Source organism: Myzus persicae, unplaced genomic scaffold (genome assembly GCF_001856785.1).
Source record: "Myzus persicae strain clone G006 unplaced genomic scaffold, MPER_G0061.0, whole genome shotgun sequence".
NCBI lineage: Eukaryota > Metazoa > Arthropoda > Insecta > Hemiptera > Aphididae > Myzus > Myzus persicae.
In genome coordinates, this window is record NW_019103557.1 from 222,369 (window position 1) to 239,703 (window position 17,335).

Consider the following 17,335-nt stretch of genomic DNA (forward strand, 5'->3'; position numbering starts at 1 on the left):
AACTACATAACTTTTTACAGAACTGACTGCATGACTTAAGATTTTAAAATTATCAATATAATATCTAGTAGGTGGTTAATAGTTATTATTTTTATTTTTATTAAAATAGACCTATTTATTATTTTTTTCCAACAAATGCTGTGCTAGCACTTTGTCATATACTAACTAAAAATAAACTAACTGACAATATTATTACTATGACTAGGGCCCGGATTTGAATGCAAAATGCATTATTTTATGGGAAGTCCCAAAATTTCTTAATAAATAATAAAATATAACATATTTTTATAAGTATTTAAAGTTTAAATTCTACACAATTTCTACACTATTTTCTAGTTAAAAATTATAAAATGTTCAATTTTTATACGCTTTATACCTAAGGATTGAAAATTTAAAACAAGGATATTCAAGAATACCTAGTTCATACTGTAACCAATAAATCTAAAAAGTATGTATACTGAGATATTTTTTTACAGACATTTTAAGTTCAAAATTACATAATAAAATCAAGAATAACAGTTTTAGTTATTTCGATGTACCTAAATTAAAAATATTATTTGTGGGTACATGAAACTATTACAGTACACCTAATATTATTTTATTTTATACACACGATGACATTTTTAAATGTTTTTTTTTTTTTTGGCAAAAATGAATTTAACCTACAGTAGGTAGTACTAATGCCTAATGCCTTAAATTCTAAAAGTAAGATAAACTACTTTAATCGTCATATTATCATAAAATATATCGACTTAGTAATATAATATGTCGACAGGCCCAGTCTTCGTTCAAAATCATCTTTTGTGTACAATGATTCCAAATCTAACATATCTGTTACACGGTGACTTTCTAGACATCTAAGATACAGCAGAGCATGACCCACTTAGCCGCTTTTCGTTTCTTAGCTTCACGACACGGTCGTGACACTAAATATTATATAGGTAGGTATTTTAGATTCTGAGTGGGGCGATGAATGTATACTAGTTTTACAGTACTATTTTGATGTAAGTCACATGCCTTGCATCTTCTTTTTGAGCAGTAAAAATGATTTGGTAGTTCTTTGGGTTTTACAGCTATCAAATTTGTACATTATTTTTGTCAGAGTGGATACTTCTTGACTTGGGTGATTAAATCTTAGATTATTTGAATAGAAACTTTTAACTACATGTATTGCTTGTAAAATTTACCTGATTGTACACGTGATGTCATATTATTAATTAGTGATTACCCAACTAAAACATTTTTTTGATCGTGAAGTTTGAGTTACATTTTGAGAACTTTTCAAGTCAAAAAAAGTAATTATGAAGGGAAACAGTTACTGAGGTGACATCACGATACTCCTAGTTATTAAAAATTGGAATTCTGAACCACTTGGTAAGTAACAATAAAAGTTAATATTCTTTAATTTTGTTACAAAAATTTACAAAATTTTGTTACATATTGAAAAAGTTTTATACAAAAACTCCGAATAAAGGTGCTGGCGTGACATATCAACAAATGCAGCAGTATCACACATTGTTTCTAAGTATCAAATAAATACTTCTGAAATAACAATCAATAAATATCAGGATATAAAGTATTTTACTAGTTTTATTAATCATCATAATAATATTATGTTAAATCGAAATTAAATCACAACCTTAAATACATTTGAAGTAAAGAAAAAAAATTAAATAATTATGTAAATAAAAACAGCAAATTAAAATTGTTTCAAAAGACTGTCCTGAGAGTTTGGAGTGTTTCCAGTACAAAATATTATTTTATGGCACAACACAGCGTAAAAAAAAAGAAAAACAAAATTTAATTTAAAAAAATTATGTACACATTTTTGTTAAATAAATGCATTACATTAAAATGTCAAGCTAACACGTAAACAACTCTAAACACTAAAAAAATTGCACACGGGACCTGTGATTTTATTTTAAAGATGATATTAATCATCAAGTTACCTTATAATTTCTAACATTTTTTCTATTTGTTTTGAGCAATGGAAAGACAGAAAAAAATTATATTAAGAATATGGTAACGTTTTTTTCTTTTTTTCATTAAGTGCTGTTTATTTAGTTATCATGTAAAATATAAATATACATAAATATATACATTATTATATATTTATATATAAATATATGGAAAAAATTTGTGAATTTAAATTTTTTTTGATATTATTTTCAAAACATGTACATATTAAGTCTAATAAAAAAAAAACAAATACAAATTAACAAATACAATTTTTTAAGATTATTTTTAACCCTATTTACAAAATTATTTTTGATGTCGAGTTTCAAAAGTTTCTAAAAATAGTCATAAACAATAAAGACAGTACATTCTATTACCATTACAATTAAAGCTTAAGTGTTACGTGGAAATAATTTATACACAAAACAACCTTAACTAATGCACAATAATTGTCTAGAATGATAAAAAAAATGATAATTTATATGAAAAAAATATATGTAAAATAAATATATTGCACAATTTATAAAAAGTACACACGCTAATATTAATTACATTTAATAAATTAAATCAATATCTATATTATATATATAATTATATTTTATATAAGAATTAATAATTAAATTACGAAAAAAAAAATACAAATTAAATCCTAGTTTTGTTAATTTATTAACAGACTTAATAGAGTAATACCATAAGTTAGTTTTAAGCCTAATGGTAGGTAATGTTCAGGGTAATCTGATTTGAGTAAGGATAAAAAAAAATTACCTATAAAGAATGAGGTCAGCCAGCCAATTTTTCTGTTTAAATTTGAATGGCTTATTTATAACTTGAAATGATAAATCACATTATTTTACAGTCAAAAATGTTTATCCAACATAATACACAATAAATTAGTAATAATAAATTGGACAATATATTAGGTTTTACGTTTTATTTAGTTTTAAAACGAAAAATATTTTTGTTAAGTAGAAGAACAAAAGGAATGAATAAATTTATACTTAAGGTTACATAATAAACCATACAATAGGTTTGTTAATTGGTTTATATAACATCAAGTATTATTTACTAGAAATTAAAAATCCTAATATGATACATACACTTCCTTTTACTTAATATGAAGTTTTTAAAATGTCTTCTTTACTGTCTTCTATTAATTTACCATTAAAGTGTGTGATTCAATAGGTGCTGCAGAGTCATACAATGTATCTGTGTCCTGTGTTGGTTCGCCTTGTAACTGACATTGGTTATTTAAAGTGCCGGCTCCACAATCACAAAAGAATCTATAATACAGAAGTTTTGTAGTAAATTAATTATATTATTATAGTTTTGTCTCAAAAGATTATACAATATAAAAGTACATTGTTTTTATTAAAAAAATTTCTAACCCTTATTTCTAATTGGAAAATATTAATAACTAAATAAAATATATTCATATTATGTAAACTTGGCATACCTGTCATGCCTTATGAATTCAACATCATGTCCAGCATGGCATGTTTTTATACAATTTACACAAATTGCATTTCTATCAGTCGTGTTGCATGTCTGACAACGGTAAAAATCATGCATAGGAAATGAAGTGTATGAGGATATTTTATACAAACATTGACCATTGGCAACAGCTTTTTCTACAGCATCTTGATTACTAAAAATTTTATTGCCTAAAAAATATTCGATTAGTATAAATTCTTTAAAACACAAATTATAACTCATAAATAAACTACTTACATCTAACAATAGGTTGTACACCGCTGGCTAAGCAAAGCCCACCAAAACGGTTATTAAATATTTGATTACTATCTAAGGTAGCTGTTGCATTGTTAGTAATTTCAACACCAGCAGCTAAACCATCAAAAATTCTATTGCGCCTCAATGTAGGATGGCTTTGAGTTGAAATTAAAACACCAGCTTGAGCGTTTCTAAATATTTCATTTTCTTCTAAATTACCTAAAACCATATTTTAACTTATTAATGGAGGTTCACGTTCATGAAAAATAAAAAAAATAAAAAAATGGAATTAAATACTATTTTAGTTTGTGTACAATTGTATACAAAAAATTTAATTTGATTTAATATTTCAATTTTAAATCTTATTTTTTTTTTTAGGTAATTACTTATTAAATAATATTATGGAATATTAGTATTAGGTAGTACAATAATTTAGTACTACTATTGTTGGATCAAGGTGCTTTAATTCACAAACTTATAGAAGAATGACTGGAAACTAAGAAGATAGTGGGAGAGTGGTTAACATGGAAGTCAGTGAAATCATAATTGAGCAACAATATCAAACTCAAGTTTAACATTAATGCAATGTTGTCAACCTTGAACTAATATATCACTATTGTACTCTTGGCATTTAAAATAAAAATTAACCAAGTGGTAAAAATATAATATGTAAAACTTCATGAAAAACATTGTAACAGAGGTTATAAAGATTATATAGAATTAAATCAGCTATAGTCGCATAGTCCAGATAGTCTAGAGGGGGAGGCAAATGTCAGTGTCTTAAGGTGCCACAAATGTTAAGGGCACCAAAGAATGACAAGTGATTAAAAATATATATTTAATTGTCCTGGGGTACCAATGACAGTTAACACATCATTGATACTGTTAATGATTCAGTTCTAGGCCATACCTACAAATAAATGCTGACCCTCAGTATTCATTATTTTATCTGTGATTAAAATTTAAAAAACTGTGTAAATATTTTTAAGTATGAAAATATATAATAATTTAATACAAATAAAATAAGCAAATATATAGGCTAGCACAATTTACATCAATATAAAATAACAAATATCTTACCTTTCCCACCATTGAATATACAAATTCCACCATCTCTACCATCATAGATCTTATTTCGTTTAAGTGTTGGGTTTGAGTCAGTTTTTATCCAAACACCAGCCATTGCATTATCAAATATTTCATTTTGTTCCAAAACTCCTAATCCACCATTATACACTAAAACTCCACCATTTTGACCTCCCCAGATTTTATTACCTTTAATTATTGGATTACTACCAGTTCTAAAAAAAAAAATACAATTTTACTATTAAACACAATTAACAAATGGACCAGGACAACACATTAAGTTAGAAGGATATACATTTAGAAAAGTATCACAATTTAAATATCTGAGATCAATTGTTACTCGAATTAATGAAGTCAAGACAAAGGTGTCGTCAAGCATACCTAATAAGGGATACTTATAAGTAGAGCGCGGATATTTAGGTTTTTACATATTTTTATTGGCTTTATGCAGCTCTACGAGGATGAGAAATGTGGACAATTTATCCATCAAAGAGTGGGTAGGAAAAAATTTATTTTGCATATTAAAGCATATTTTGGACATTAGAGAATATTTGGCCTATTTTACATATTTTAGAATATATTCTATTATTGTTTCTAAAACATCATGTAAATTATTAATTTATCGATTTGTGATTTTTTCTAGCAACAATATTTTCTAGGAAAAAATAAATAATTTGATATAAGAACGATAAAAATAAAAAATAATTCAGTTATCATCTTGTTTGTAATCAAATTGGTAACTTTGATTATTCTGTTCCTCTCAGTCCGTGATTGTACCCATAGAATATTGTATTTGATAACTGATAACGTGATAGGAACTGTTTTTACTTTTAAATTGTTTAACATCTTACGATTTATTTTAATTAGTTGTACATAATATTAATTTTTATTTTATTAAAATGCCAAAAATGAAACATTTAAATAAACAGTGGATAGAGCCGTATAATAAAACAAACGATACAGTATTTACGACTGATGGCGATATAGTTTATTGTCAAGTATGCAAAAAGAAGATTACTTGCAACAAAAAATCGCAACTAAAAATATTTTGTTTTTTTATATATATATATCATTATATATTTATATACCTATGTATGAATTGTTTTAAATTTTTTATATTTAAATAATTTACATGTTACCCAAAGGAATGATAGTGTATACTGTATAACTATAAAGTTATATATTGATTTTATTGAATTATTTTGAAAAAAAAAATCATATTATTAGCATATTTAAAAGTGTAAAGCATATTTAGAGAATATTTTAGGGTTTTTTTAGAGCATATTAACATCATATTTTAAGCTTTTAAGAACCTAAAACTCCGCGCTCTACTTATAAGGATTATAAAAAATATAAATATTATTTTTCTAACTTTAAAGGCTTATAAAAAAATATTATGAAAATGTATTTTTGATATTTTTTAATCAACATAAGTATGAACAAATTATGAGAAACTTTGTATTCAATTTTCGAGGTTTTTGACAGATTGAAACATTTTTTATCGACATTTGTAGAAAAAAATTATAACCTGTGTGTAACAAAAATATCTGATAAATGAAAAATGGAGACAAGTGAAAAGTATGAAAATAGTTAGGCAAAATATTTCTAATTTCCTTATTTGTATTTTTTGTTTTTCCGGTTATTTTATAAATTACTAAGGTATTTTATTTTTGACCCCTTAAAGTATCAACTAGACACAACAATAGCCATAACTGGTAACTTATTTACTTTAATTACATATACCTATGTTAATATTAATGATTTCTTTAATACTTTAAAATTTTAAATATTAACTTAAACATTGAAAATTTAAATTGACTCTGCTCAAATTCATAACCATATTAATTGATTGACAATAAATATCATATTGACATCAGCCTAAGAAGATACATCAGTGACAATGTTTAAGTGAGTTATTTTTACTATATTTTAAGAAAAATTAACAATGTTTCAATACAATTTAAAAGTGGTGACTCGGTGGTGACCTATTTTTATCTTTTAAGAATGAGATTCAGATTTTTTTGTTTAATATATTTACACCAAAAAAATATTACTCACCTTATTTGAACCCCAGAATATAAGTGATTAAAAATGTCATTGTCTTCGAGTTTTCCATGTCCATTATCATAGAAATACACACCCACTTGTTTACCAGAATGTATTCTGTTGCGGCGTAAAACTGGAGTACTACCAGTAGTAATCCAAACACCAGCTAATGTGTTCGCATATACTTCATTTTCTTCAACAAGCCCTGCACCTTTTTCGTGTACATATATTCCGCCATGTTGACCATGATGAATTTTGTTATGCCGAACAATTGGGTCACTGTTAGTACGAATTTGAATACCAGCTAATGCATTTCCTGATAAAATATTTATTAATATACTAATGTGTATATGATATTTATGAATATTTTAATACTAACCATATATATTGTTATGTTCAATAAGTCCTCTGCCTTCACCAAATATATATACTCCTCCTTGATGTCCATTATATATATCATTACGCCGTATGGTAGGATTGCTGTTGGAAGTGATCCAAACACCGGCAAAATTATTACTATGAATTCTGTTATCAATAAACTGACCGAGACCATTTTCATGGACATAGATTCCACCTGTCTGACCATGATGAATCTCGCATTGTACAACAGATGGATTAGCTCCAGCCTTGACTTCAAAACCAGCAATGCGGTTATTGTGGATATCGTTGGCTTCAAAAAATCCCTAAACATAAAAAAGAAATTGTACAAAATCAGATTAAATTAAATAAAATAATCTATTTTTAAAATTGCTAATTACCAATCCATTATCAAACGTAAATATGCCCACATCTCTTCCATGGTGTATATGGTTGCGACGCATCACTGGATTTGCATGATTTTTGACCCAAACACCAGCTAAAGCATTTCTACAAATTTCATTGTCTTCAAATGTTCCTTGAGCATGATCAGTTACATAAATACCAACATTTTCACAGTCACTAACATCACAATGGTGAATCCTAGGATTTGCACCAGCTCCACTAACACATACAGCTGCTCCTACAACTGAGGAACTTCTAATAATACAATGATCGATTGTTGGTGAACAATTTTCGCCAACTTCCAAACAAAAATGTTTGTGATGTGGTACAGTTGAAGTAACGTTTGGAGTAAATTTTAATGTGACATGTCCCAAATAGGCACTTTTAGCGCCCTCAACAAACATTACAGTTGATTCAGTTTCTCTTTCAAGAATTACTGCATCAGCAACCACACCAGGAGCAGCTCCAATTAATGTTATATCTGAATCTATCACCAAAAATTCTCCTCGATAAGTACCAGGATGTAAAAATATTTTTGCTCCACCATTTAAATGTTCATCAGCATGATCTAAACCAGCTTGAATTGTTTCAAAATGTGGCATTCTCCTAACTGGGTCTTTAGCAGTACCATTATAATGTGGTCGTACATGTAAACAACGTTTTTTTAGTTGCCTAAAACTTTCTTTCCATGGATTATGGTGTTCACTTTCTTCAAATGGAATAAAATCAAAACGGCTATTTTCTGTATGAAACAGTGGTGTATCATACTCAAATACACTTTGATACAATCTTTTCCATAGATTATTATCATTAGCTATTGCTTGAAATCGTTTACAAACTTGAGCTATTCTGCATAGATCTTGTTCATATAAGTAACTGAATATTGTCAACATAACCTCATCTGGCAGTTCACATTGTAAATAATGGGCGGCCGAATTTGAATCTGAAATATTCATATACATTTTTAATATTTTAATTTATATTCAAACATTTGTACATATAAAATGTTGATCATGGAAATTTACCAAAAATGAATTATAACCTTACACCTATTTATAATAGCAAGAAATTAAAAACAGAAAAGAATAGCACTTTAAACATCAAACCATTAAATAAATACAGTACATTAGAGTGTGAATTGAATACAAGCATTTTAGTGGTATACATTTATATTGAGGAACTAACGTAAGCACCAATATCATAAGTTAGGAACTTTATTTAGACCATGTTTAATAATAATATATAACTAGGGCCCGGATTTCAATGCAAAGTGCATATTTTTTTGGTTGATCATATACAATGCTTTCTAAGTACATAATTAGTTCCATGTAACGAGGGTTTGAAAGTTACAAATTTTATTTTGCATTTTTTTTTGCATATTTCGACATTTTTTCTTTTTTAGAGCATTTTTAGCATTATTGGGTTATTTTGTTGGTTTTTAATGCATATTTGTTCAAAATAGATATAAAACTTGGACTATTCAAAAATTTAAGATAAAGATAAATTATTTTCTTGATATTTAAGAAGGTTTATCGGGTTTTTCCATATACATTGTCATTTTTTTTTCGATTTAGTTTTTATCTTATCTTAATTTATTATTGACTGTAGATGTTTAGAATGAATAATATTTCCCCTAAAACGGCCAAAACATGCGTGTCAACATCATATCAGTCAATATTTAAAATTTTCAGTTTTTTTTTAATAAAATAATTATTATGTCTTATTTATAAATTACAATTTGTATAAAAAAAAATATATGGCATTTTTAAGGTCATTTTTGTGGTAATTTGTATTTTTTAAGGGCATTTTTAAGGTCATTTTTGTGGTAAAATGCATTTCATAAGGGCATTTTTGGCTATTTTTTAGAGCATATCTGTATGGTTTTAAGTGCATTTAAATCCGGGCCCTACATATAACATATGTTTTAAAATAATTAGGTACTAAAGCATAGTTTTTATTAATTTTCAAACAAAAAATCCAATTCAATTAATTTATAATTTGTATAAATAAAAGAAACTCAAAAGGGATATAAGTAGACAAGTATCTCTGTATTACATACATAAAAAGTAAATATAATTGTATATTATGTATTATACTTAAAGAAAAAGGAAATGCAAGTGGGATTCAATCATGGAAATATCTCAAGTTAATATATTTTATAGAAGCACATAATTAAAATACTTGCTTTGGACCTTCTCCAACTTCAAGCCTAATCTATATAAATAATACAGATAGTTATATTTGTTTGTTGGCTACTGAGTATCAGGATGCCCTCCTTCACTAAGAGCTTAGGAATTATATCTTATTTTAAAATTAAATAAGTATCAGAAGACCAATTTTTTTTGTAAGCAAAAAGAAGTACATTAGACTAATATAAAAGATATAGTAGGTAAGATAATGTAGATAATTTATAAACGTTAAATATTTAAAAAGTGAACACACAAATAATTCGGCATAGGTATATAAGGTACCTATCAGTTTTATTAGTATTGTTTTTTTTTCAAAACCAAAATCTACCGTAAAGAAAAACACCAAATCCACCGGCATCATATCACAAATGCATAAGCATACAATTGTTCATTTATATTTATTTGTTATACAACTGACAATAATATCTTCATTTAATTTAAAAATGTTATTCTTGTCTTTACTTATTATAATAATATTTCCTTTAACAGCAATATTAATACACCTAACAATTAAAATAATAATAATATGTATACATACAGACATAAGTCTAGGTATATCAAAATTAGCCATCAAAAAAATTATTCATGTACAAAAATGTGCAAATACAGAAATGTATGCAAACAAAAATATCCAAAGGGAAATATGACCAAATACAAAAATGATTATAAGAAAACATATCCAAATAGGTACAACAATTTCCAATGAAAAAAAAAATTAATTAAGTATAATTGAATACACCATTAATTTTTTATGCATATATAGTAGATATACAAACAATTTTCATTATTATATGGCGAGGTAATGCAATTATTGTAAATAATACAATTACTGTTATTTATAAACGAGATTACTTTTCCGCATAGATTATTAAAATCTTAGATCTAAAATTTAAAATATAGTGAAATATGATCTGGAAAACCAGCATAAAATTATGAAACAGGATTGAATGCATTCAATGTATCACGCGAACACTGTATCTATAGTAGTCCCGAGTATCACTATAGAAATATTTGGATTGTTAATTTCACTTATTTGTTATAATTTTTATTTTTAAATTTGTTAATCTTTATTTCATTAACTTGGTTAAAACCTAATATTAATATTTAATACTTTGTATACTATAATTTATTATTAATAATCATTGTTAATATGTAATATTGGTTTTTAAAATAAGCAACTTAAAAGTCAAATATACCCCAATAACAACTACAAAATAAAAATTGAATTTTATGTATTTATTCTACTAAATTTATAGCTGACATAACTTCGTATTAAACTTATAAAATAGGAAAGACTGCAAAAACCAAACTCTAATCTTAACTAGGGGTCTTCCTTTTTTAAGTGAATACAAACATACACTAATATCGTGAATATATGAATGTAACAAAGTAAAATACGTATGATTCATGTATGTGAATTAATAAATGCTAGAATATGTGAAAATTTTAGTATAAAATATTTTAAATGGTATCAACTGAAAATTTATATTATTTATTAGGTATTATATAAAAAATGGTTTTTCATTTTACAAAAAACAAATAAGAAATTGTTAACCGATGATTTTTAGAAGGGGGTCAGATATTGCATTATCTAACCTAACTAGTAATATGTTGTGTTATTGATTATTAAATTAATCAAATCTATATAACATTTTATAACATGAGTAAACTCATCTGAGAGAAATTTGAAAAAACAACTTCTTCAAAATAGGTACAAACTAGACTTGATTTCTTATTAAGAGCATGTCATGCCATGCCCTCATGCTTTGTCTCAGTCTTACAAACACATAACATAGTAATAGTAACATCACATAGTAAGTTCTGAATAATTAATTTAACTCTGTTATGTTTAATCTGAGTGAATCGGCCTACAATCAAATTTAGTGGTAGATTATTATCTAGTCGATGACAAAGGTTTTTTTCTATAATCCAATTTTAAAGAGAGTTATGAGTATTTTAAGATGTAAAAACAATTTACTATTTTAAAATACTCATAACTCGCTTTAAAATTTAAATTTAAAAAAAAAACCTATACCATCACCTAGATAGTATTTTTACAACTAAATTTGATTATAGGGCCATTGACTTGAAAATTAAACACATGGATTAAATTAATTATTCTAAACGTACAATGTATTGTGTTTGTAAGATTTAGACATAGGGTATGGTGAGTATGGCATCCTCTTAATAAAAATGATAACTTGAAACTTTTAGAGTTTTCCTTTCTTTCAAAGGGTTCATTGTTGGTTCATTGTTTACATGTTATATATCCCTAATTGTATTTAATAGTTTCTAAAAAAAAGAAGAATCTAAATGAATTTAATGTCGTTAATATAATTAACTTTTCAATAATTTACCTACAAAAGTATGTAATATTATTAAGTCAACATATTTTTAAAAGCAGAAAGCAATGATAAAATATTGCAAAACAGTAAATTTACCATTTATTTAAGTTTAAAATAAATCGATCACTTACTGTCAGAGCTAGTAATTGTACAAGAAGTATTTCGCCTAAGCCGTTTACGGGCAGGCTGAGATAAAGGTGGTGTAGCAGCCGACTGCAACACTGATGCGGTAGCTGATGCTGTAGGTGATGTAGGACGAGTAGCAGTTGGATGTACTGGTGCTGTAGCATTAAATCCAGCTGTACTAGCATCATGTAAGTGTAAAGGTGATTTTCGGCCACGTAGATCATAAGGTGGCACATGTTGGAAGCTAGTACTAGTACTAGCACCCCCTGGAGTTGCATAGCTACCACTTGCAGCAACTAAAGGTTCACATGTTACTCCAGCTTCAACAACTCCACCTAAATAATAATATAAATAATTAAATAATATTTAAAATAAAGTATAGACAAAAACATTTTTTGTGATAAGTATCTAATTATCATATTTTTGTTTTATAATATGCTTCTTGCCTTTACTGATGATATAGTTATAATAGGCAATACGCCCAAAGGAGCAGAGACAAGAACAAATGAATTAATAGGGGCAGTGAAACTAATGAGCCTGGAAGTGAACTAGAACAAAACAAAATATTTAGCCAGGATTAAAGGGTCAAGATACAAATTGTACCTGGTAGTAAAGAACCCTCCCAATAAGATTTCAAATATCTTGGAATAACATAAATCAACTGAATAATATGCATAATGAAGCTAAATTGATGATATCTACTGCGAACAACAATGATTATTATGCTTTGGAAGAACTCAAGTGAAAACTGCTCTTTAGAATCTAGACACTTAAAGAAACACCTGTACTCAATTTTTCTATAACCAGTTGTAGAATTTGCGGTTAAAATTGTTGGACATCTAAGGGAAATAGAGAAAAAATAGCTCAATTTGAAAGAGTACTCATAAGAATTTATGGGCCTATTTTAAAAAATCAAGTGTACAGAAGAAGAACTAATGAAGACTCAAATGCAGATGCACAACACATTTATCAAAAACCCAGAATCAATGCATACCTTAAAGAAAGCCTTGGAAGGAAAAATAAAAGAGAAAAGACCTAAGGGTCGCCCAAGACATTGTTGGACAGATAGGGTCAATGATGATCTAAACAACAATTAGTGCTCTCAGGGAGTAACAATAGTATCAGCATCGATAGATACATGGACCAGTATAGGTTGTTGAAATGCAGTACTACCTACAGTACCAGAGCTATGGGAGGACAAATGGGACATATGTCCAGGACCCCGCACTTGTTAAAGGGCTCCACAAATTTGAATTATCATCTTAATACCGTAAGACACATTGACATTTTACATAATATGACATTAACAAATTATAAATTTATAAATGTATTATTCTGTACTACATGTCACACAATAATGTATTATATTACTATTATTCCTAACACCAGTTATTTGGAAAATGATATCTTAATCTAGCCAAAAAAATGTAGCTTAATTTTAACCACAAAGTAAATCGTTATCGATACGGCGGAAGAGTAATATTTTGACGATACCTGTCGGATAGGATCCCTACAATAAATATTTATACTCTCTATAGTTATTGTTGTGTCTTTCTTAATTTGGAAAGAATTTCCGTGTATTGCCGTAGATCCGTGTGGCAGTATTATAGAAAGGACAAGAGCTATATTCTTAAAATATTTATTTGATTAGGTATCTAAAATTCATATGTTCTTACTTTAATTATATAAAATTGTTGTTGTATGTACCCAATTAGTTATTATTTTATTATTTGTAAATAATTTTGTGATAACACATAATAATAATAAAAAGGATAAGAATACCCTAATATTAATATTTTTAATGTTTAAAATTCGAAGAAAAACAATATTTTTTTTTTAAATCCTGATTTTAAAAAAAGCTAGAATTTTACCCTCCTCTGGGGTACCTAATGGCTAATACCTTGTCTAGGGCCCCGCAATACCCATCACCAGCACTGACTACCGATGCTAATACCTAGATTCTCAAAAACTAAAAATGCAGGATATAGTTTTAAAATTACCATATAAATATAATAAGTGTCATTACTCATAAGTATAATTTTAACTCAAGTTTTTATGAGATAAAGATATAGGATAGGTAGGTATTCATAAACATTGATCTAGGTAAATTTGTATTTATTTTCATCAACTAAAATTTAAAAATTGATTTATATGGAACACTATTTCACAAATTAAAACATAATGTAGCCATGTAATATCATTACAATCAACATCAAGATTACAATTTACAAGACAATTTAAAAGAAATTGATAAAAAAATACCCTTTTTAGAGTACATGTTTCATAATATACAAGTACCTAGATTCCAATGTTTTCATTAAATAGAAGAAGGTATTTAATTCAACGCTTCAATGATTTAAATGAATTTAATGTTTCAAGGCCCTGGCCCATGAACGAGTAATTTATAATGGGTTCAGCTCTGATTTCTTTTTCTTTATTAAACCTCCTTGAAATAAACTAACAAGTAAATGTATGGTTATAAATAAAAATATTCATTATTTAAAACAAGGTCTACACAAATTAACGCTAGTATTTGAGAAAAGACAATTGTTATTTAATAGTCTTTTAATATTTTATTGTAATTTTATTATTCATTATGGGTAATTGATAATAGTTTAACTAAAATTAATGAATCATAACAATATTTTTGAAACACACAATAAGTACCTATCTACTTAGTCATAACCATTTACCTACAAATTAATTTCTTTATTTATTATAAATTATTAATAGTTATCAGATACCTAGGTAAGAATATACACAGAAATAATGGTCCAATACAGACAATCAAACTTTCCGGCTGGTTAATAAAAACTAGAGCCATCAAACCAGGGTAAACTGACCATCCGGCAAAAACGTCTGGTTTACTAAAACCTAACTTTACACCTCGCTCTACACCTATACACAAAAAAAACTGAACATTATTTGACGGCCATCAAAATCCTGTCTACCGTTTGGACCCTGAAAGTTTAATATATTCTACTATACAGGTATCTCTACATACCTTTATAATATCTTAACATAGTAAACTATTGAAGAGATAACGCTAATAGACAACACTTATGAAATAAGAAGACGGTATTATTGCACTAGGCCTACAATTACAAGGTTACGACTGATAATCTAAGGATCTAGTAAAAAAAGTACAAACAAAATATCCAAAGCGACCAAAGTATCTATCTTACAATGATCGATACGGATGGATCATTTACTAGAACCTAGAAATGATGACATACCATTAAGGTATACAATCGGAAGACCCAAGTCCTAACTCTGTTCTAACCCATTTCTCTATTGGTAATTACATTTTCCCCCTCTTCCCGTGCATGGACCAGCACCAGCACACGCCCGAGTGTCAGACCGGTTGGCCGCGTCCCGTCACCCGTGAGTGACCCTGCGGTACTAAGCACCCCCCGAATAATATGATCTAAAATCCGGTGGTCGGCGGCGCGAGACTACCATTGCCGTGCAGTGGAATGCAGAAGGCCCCGCGCGGGGCCCCGTTTATCGATTCGGAAAGTCGTACGCACACGCACACGCAACACATTTTACCTTGAAAGCAATCGCTTCTCGTTGGACCGTCGAGCGAGGCTCATTGTCATGGGGGCACCTCCGAGGGACTCCCCCTCCCACCCCACCCCATATCCTGCTGGGGGAAACTGTTGGAAAAGTCTGGTAAGCAATTGGTAAGTACTCACCGGAATTCGACGTCCTAGACGGTATAGGCAGACGGTTGGTGCCTTTTCTCCTCGTCCTCCGCGTATAAGAACGAGTCGAGCTGAACGATGCGCTCGGCATTCTCTTCGAGGAAGTTTTTCGTACAATTTTTAAAACGCGTCGCGTACGGTCGGACGACGAAATGGTATATAAAACGAAACGACTGTAAAATGTACCTACAGTATAACGGGTAAAAAATGTATCACAAAATTGATTGATTATTATTATTATTTTATTATTATAATTTGTATTATTATTATTGCACGCGAACGCGAATACCTACGACGGATACATACGGACACCGCGCGCGCACACGTACACAATTTTATTTATAAATACTAAAATACAGACGTCAAACGCAGACACACATACACTGGCTTCTGCGGTCCGTCAATCTAAACCTACTCTAGATTAACAATAGTATTATTTATAAGAATATTTAAGTATTATTATTATTTTTTATAACATTTATATTACGTTGCGTACGTGTGTGTATACGCGAACGCGGCGGCGGCGGCGGCGACGACAACGACGACGACGACGACGACGGCGCTCTCACACACACACACAGTCACTGTAGTCACTAGGCTGTAGCTCACACGCACATAATACACACACCGAACACCACAACTCGGCTCTCCCGCACGCACACAATTGCGCACACGAACGCACCAACGAGCACACGGGCGCATGCACACGCTCTCGCGGTTTGGGTCGGCGGCGAAACAAAAGAAAGGAGGCACAAGGCAGCTGCTGCTGCTAGCTGGTCATGAACGACGGCGGCGGCGGCGGTGAAGTCGCACGGGCATTTTTTCTCCTCTCTCGGCAAACGTCTACTCTTTCTCTCTTGCACACACTCTTTCTCTCTTGCACACACTCTTTCTCTCTCCAACACTCTCCCGCTCTCTCCAACTCTGTGTCTCTCTCTGTCTGTTGCACGCACGCACCGAAGCGCCACACAAAGTCTCCCCACCGCACCCCTCACTGACCACCGCCGAATCGCTGCCGCTGCTACTACTACTACAGTACTACTACGATTACTACAATAAAATACTACTACTACTGCCACTACCACCCCTCGCTCACGGAGAGTACCGAGCGGCCGCCCGAGCACTCACCCACTCGCGGTCGGCGAAGGCGGCGACGAACGACGGCGGACGACGACGACGACCATTAATGAAAAAATAAAAATAATGCAGACGCGGTCGCGGTCGCACGCTTTGTGTATTTGTGTGCCACTGAGTCGGCGGCGCCCCTTCGAACCAATGCCGCGTCCCGGAACCGGTCACGTGATGCCCCGGACAACGGAGAACAGACGAACGTACCCGGTACCGCCACCGCCGTCGCACTGTCCCAGACGGGTGTACGGCACGTTCGGCG

General features: G+C 29.7%; 1 protein-coding gene across 1 annotated transcript; it reads right to left on the reverse strand.

Moving 5' to 3' along the window:
• Window positions 1-2,875: 2,875 nt before the first annotated feature.
• Window positions 2,876-16,767, reverse strand: LOC111034768 (F-box only protein 11). Its single transcript, XM_022316123.1, has 9 exons — window positions 15,937-16,767; window positions 12,244-12,573; window positions 7,575-8,521; window positions 7,196-7,499; window positions 6,829-7,132; window positions 4,765-4,985; window positions 3,685-3,903; window positions 3,410-3,617; window positions 2,876-3,236 (listed from the first exon to the last, which is right to left on the reverse strand). Exons 1-9 carry the CDS (start codon window positions 16,034-16,036, stop codon window positions 3,107-3,109), a joined length of 2,763 nt encoding a protein of 920 aa, XP_022171815.1. The 5' UTR covers window positions 16,037-16,767; the 3' UTR covers window positions 2,876-3,106.
• Between the last annotated feature and the right edge of the window lie 568 nt (window positions 16,768-17,335).

Excerpts from the sequence above, each read along its gene's own strand:
- LOC111034768 (XM_022316123.1), bottom strand. The coding sequence starts at position 16,036 with ATGCCGAGCGCATCGTTCAGCTCGACTCGTTCTTATACGCGGAGGACG. Across the intron at positions 12,574-15,936 it reads GTCTAGGACGTCGAATTCCG|GTGGAGTTGTTGAAGCTGGA; the intron begins GTGAGTACTTAC and ends ATTATTATTTAG. Across the intron at positions 3,618-3,684 it reads TGTACAACCTATTGTTAGAT|GCAATAAAATTTTTAGTAAT; the intron begins GTAAGTAGTTTA and ends AATATTTTTTAG.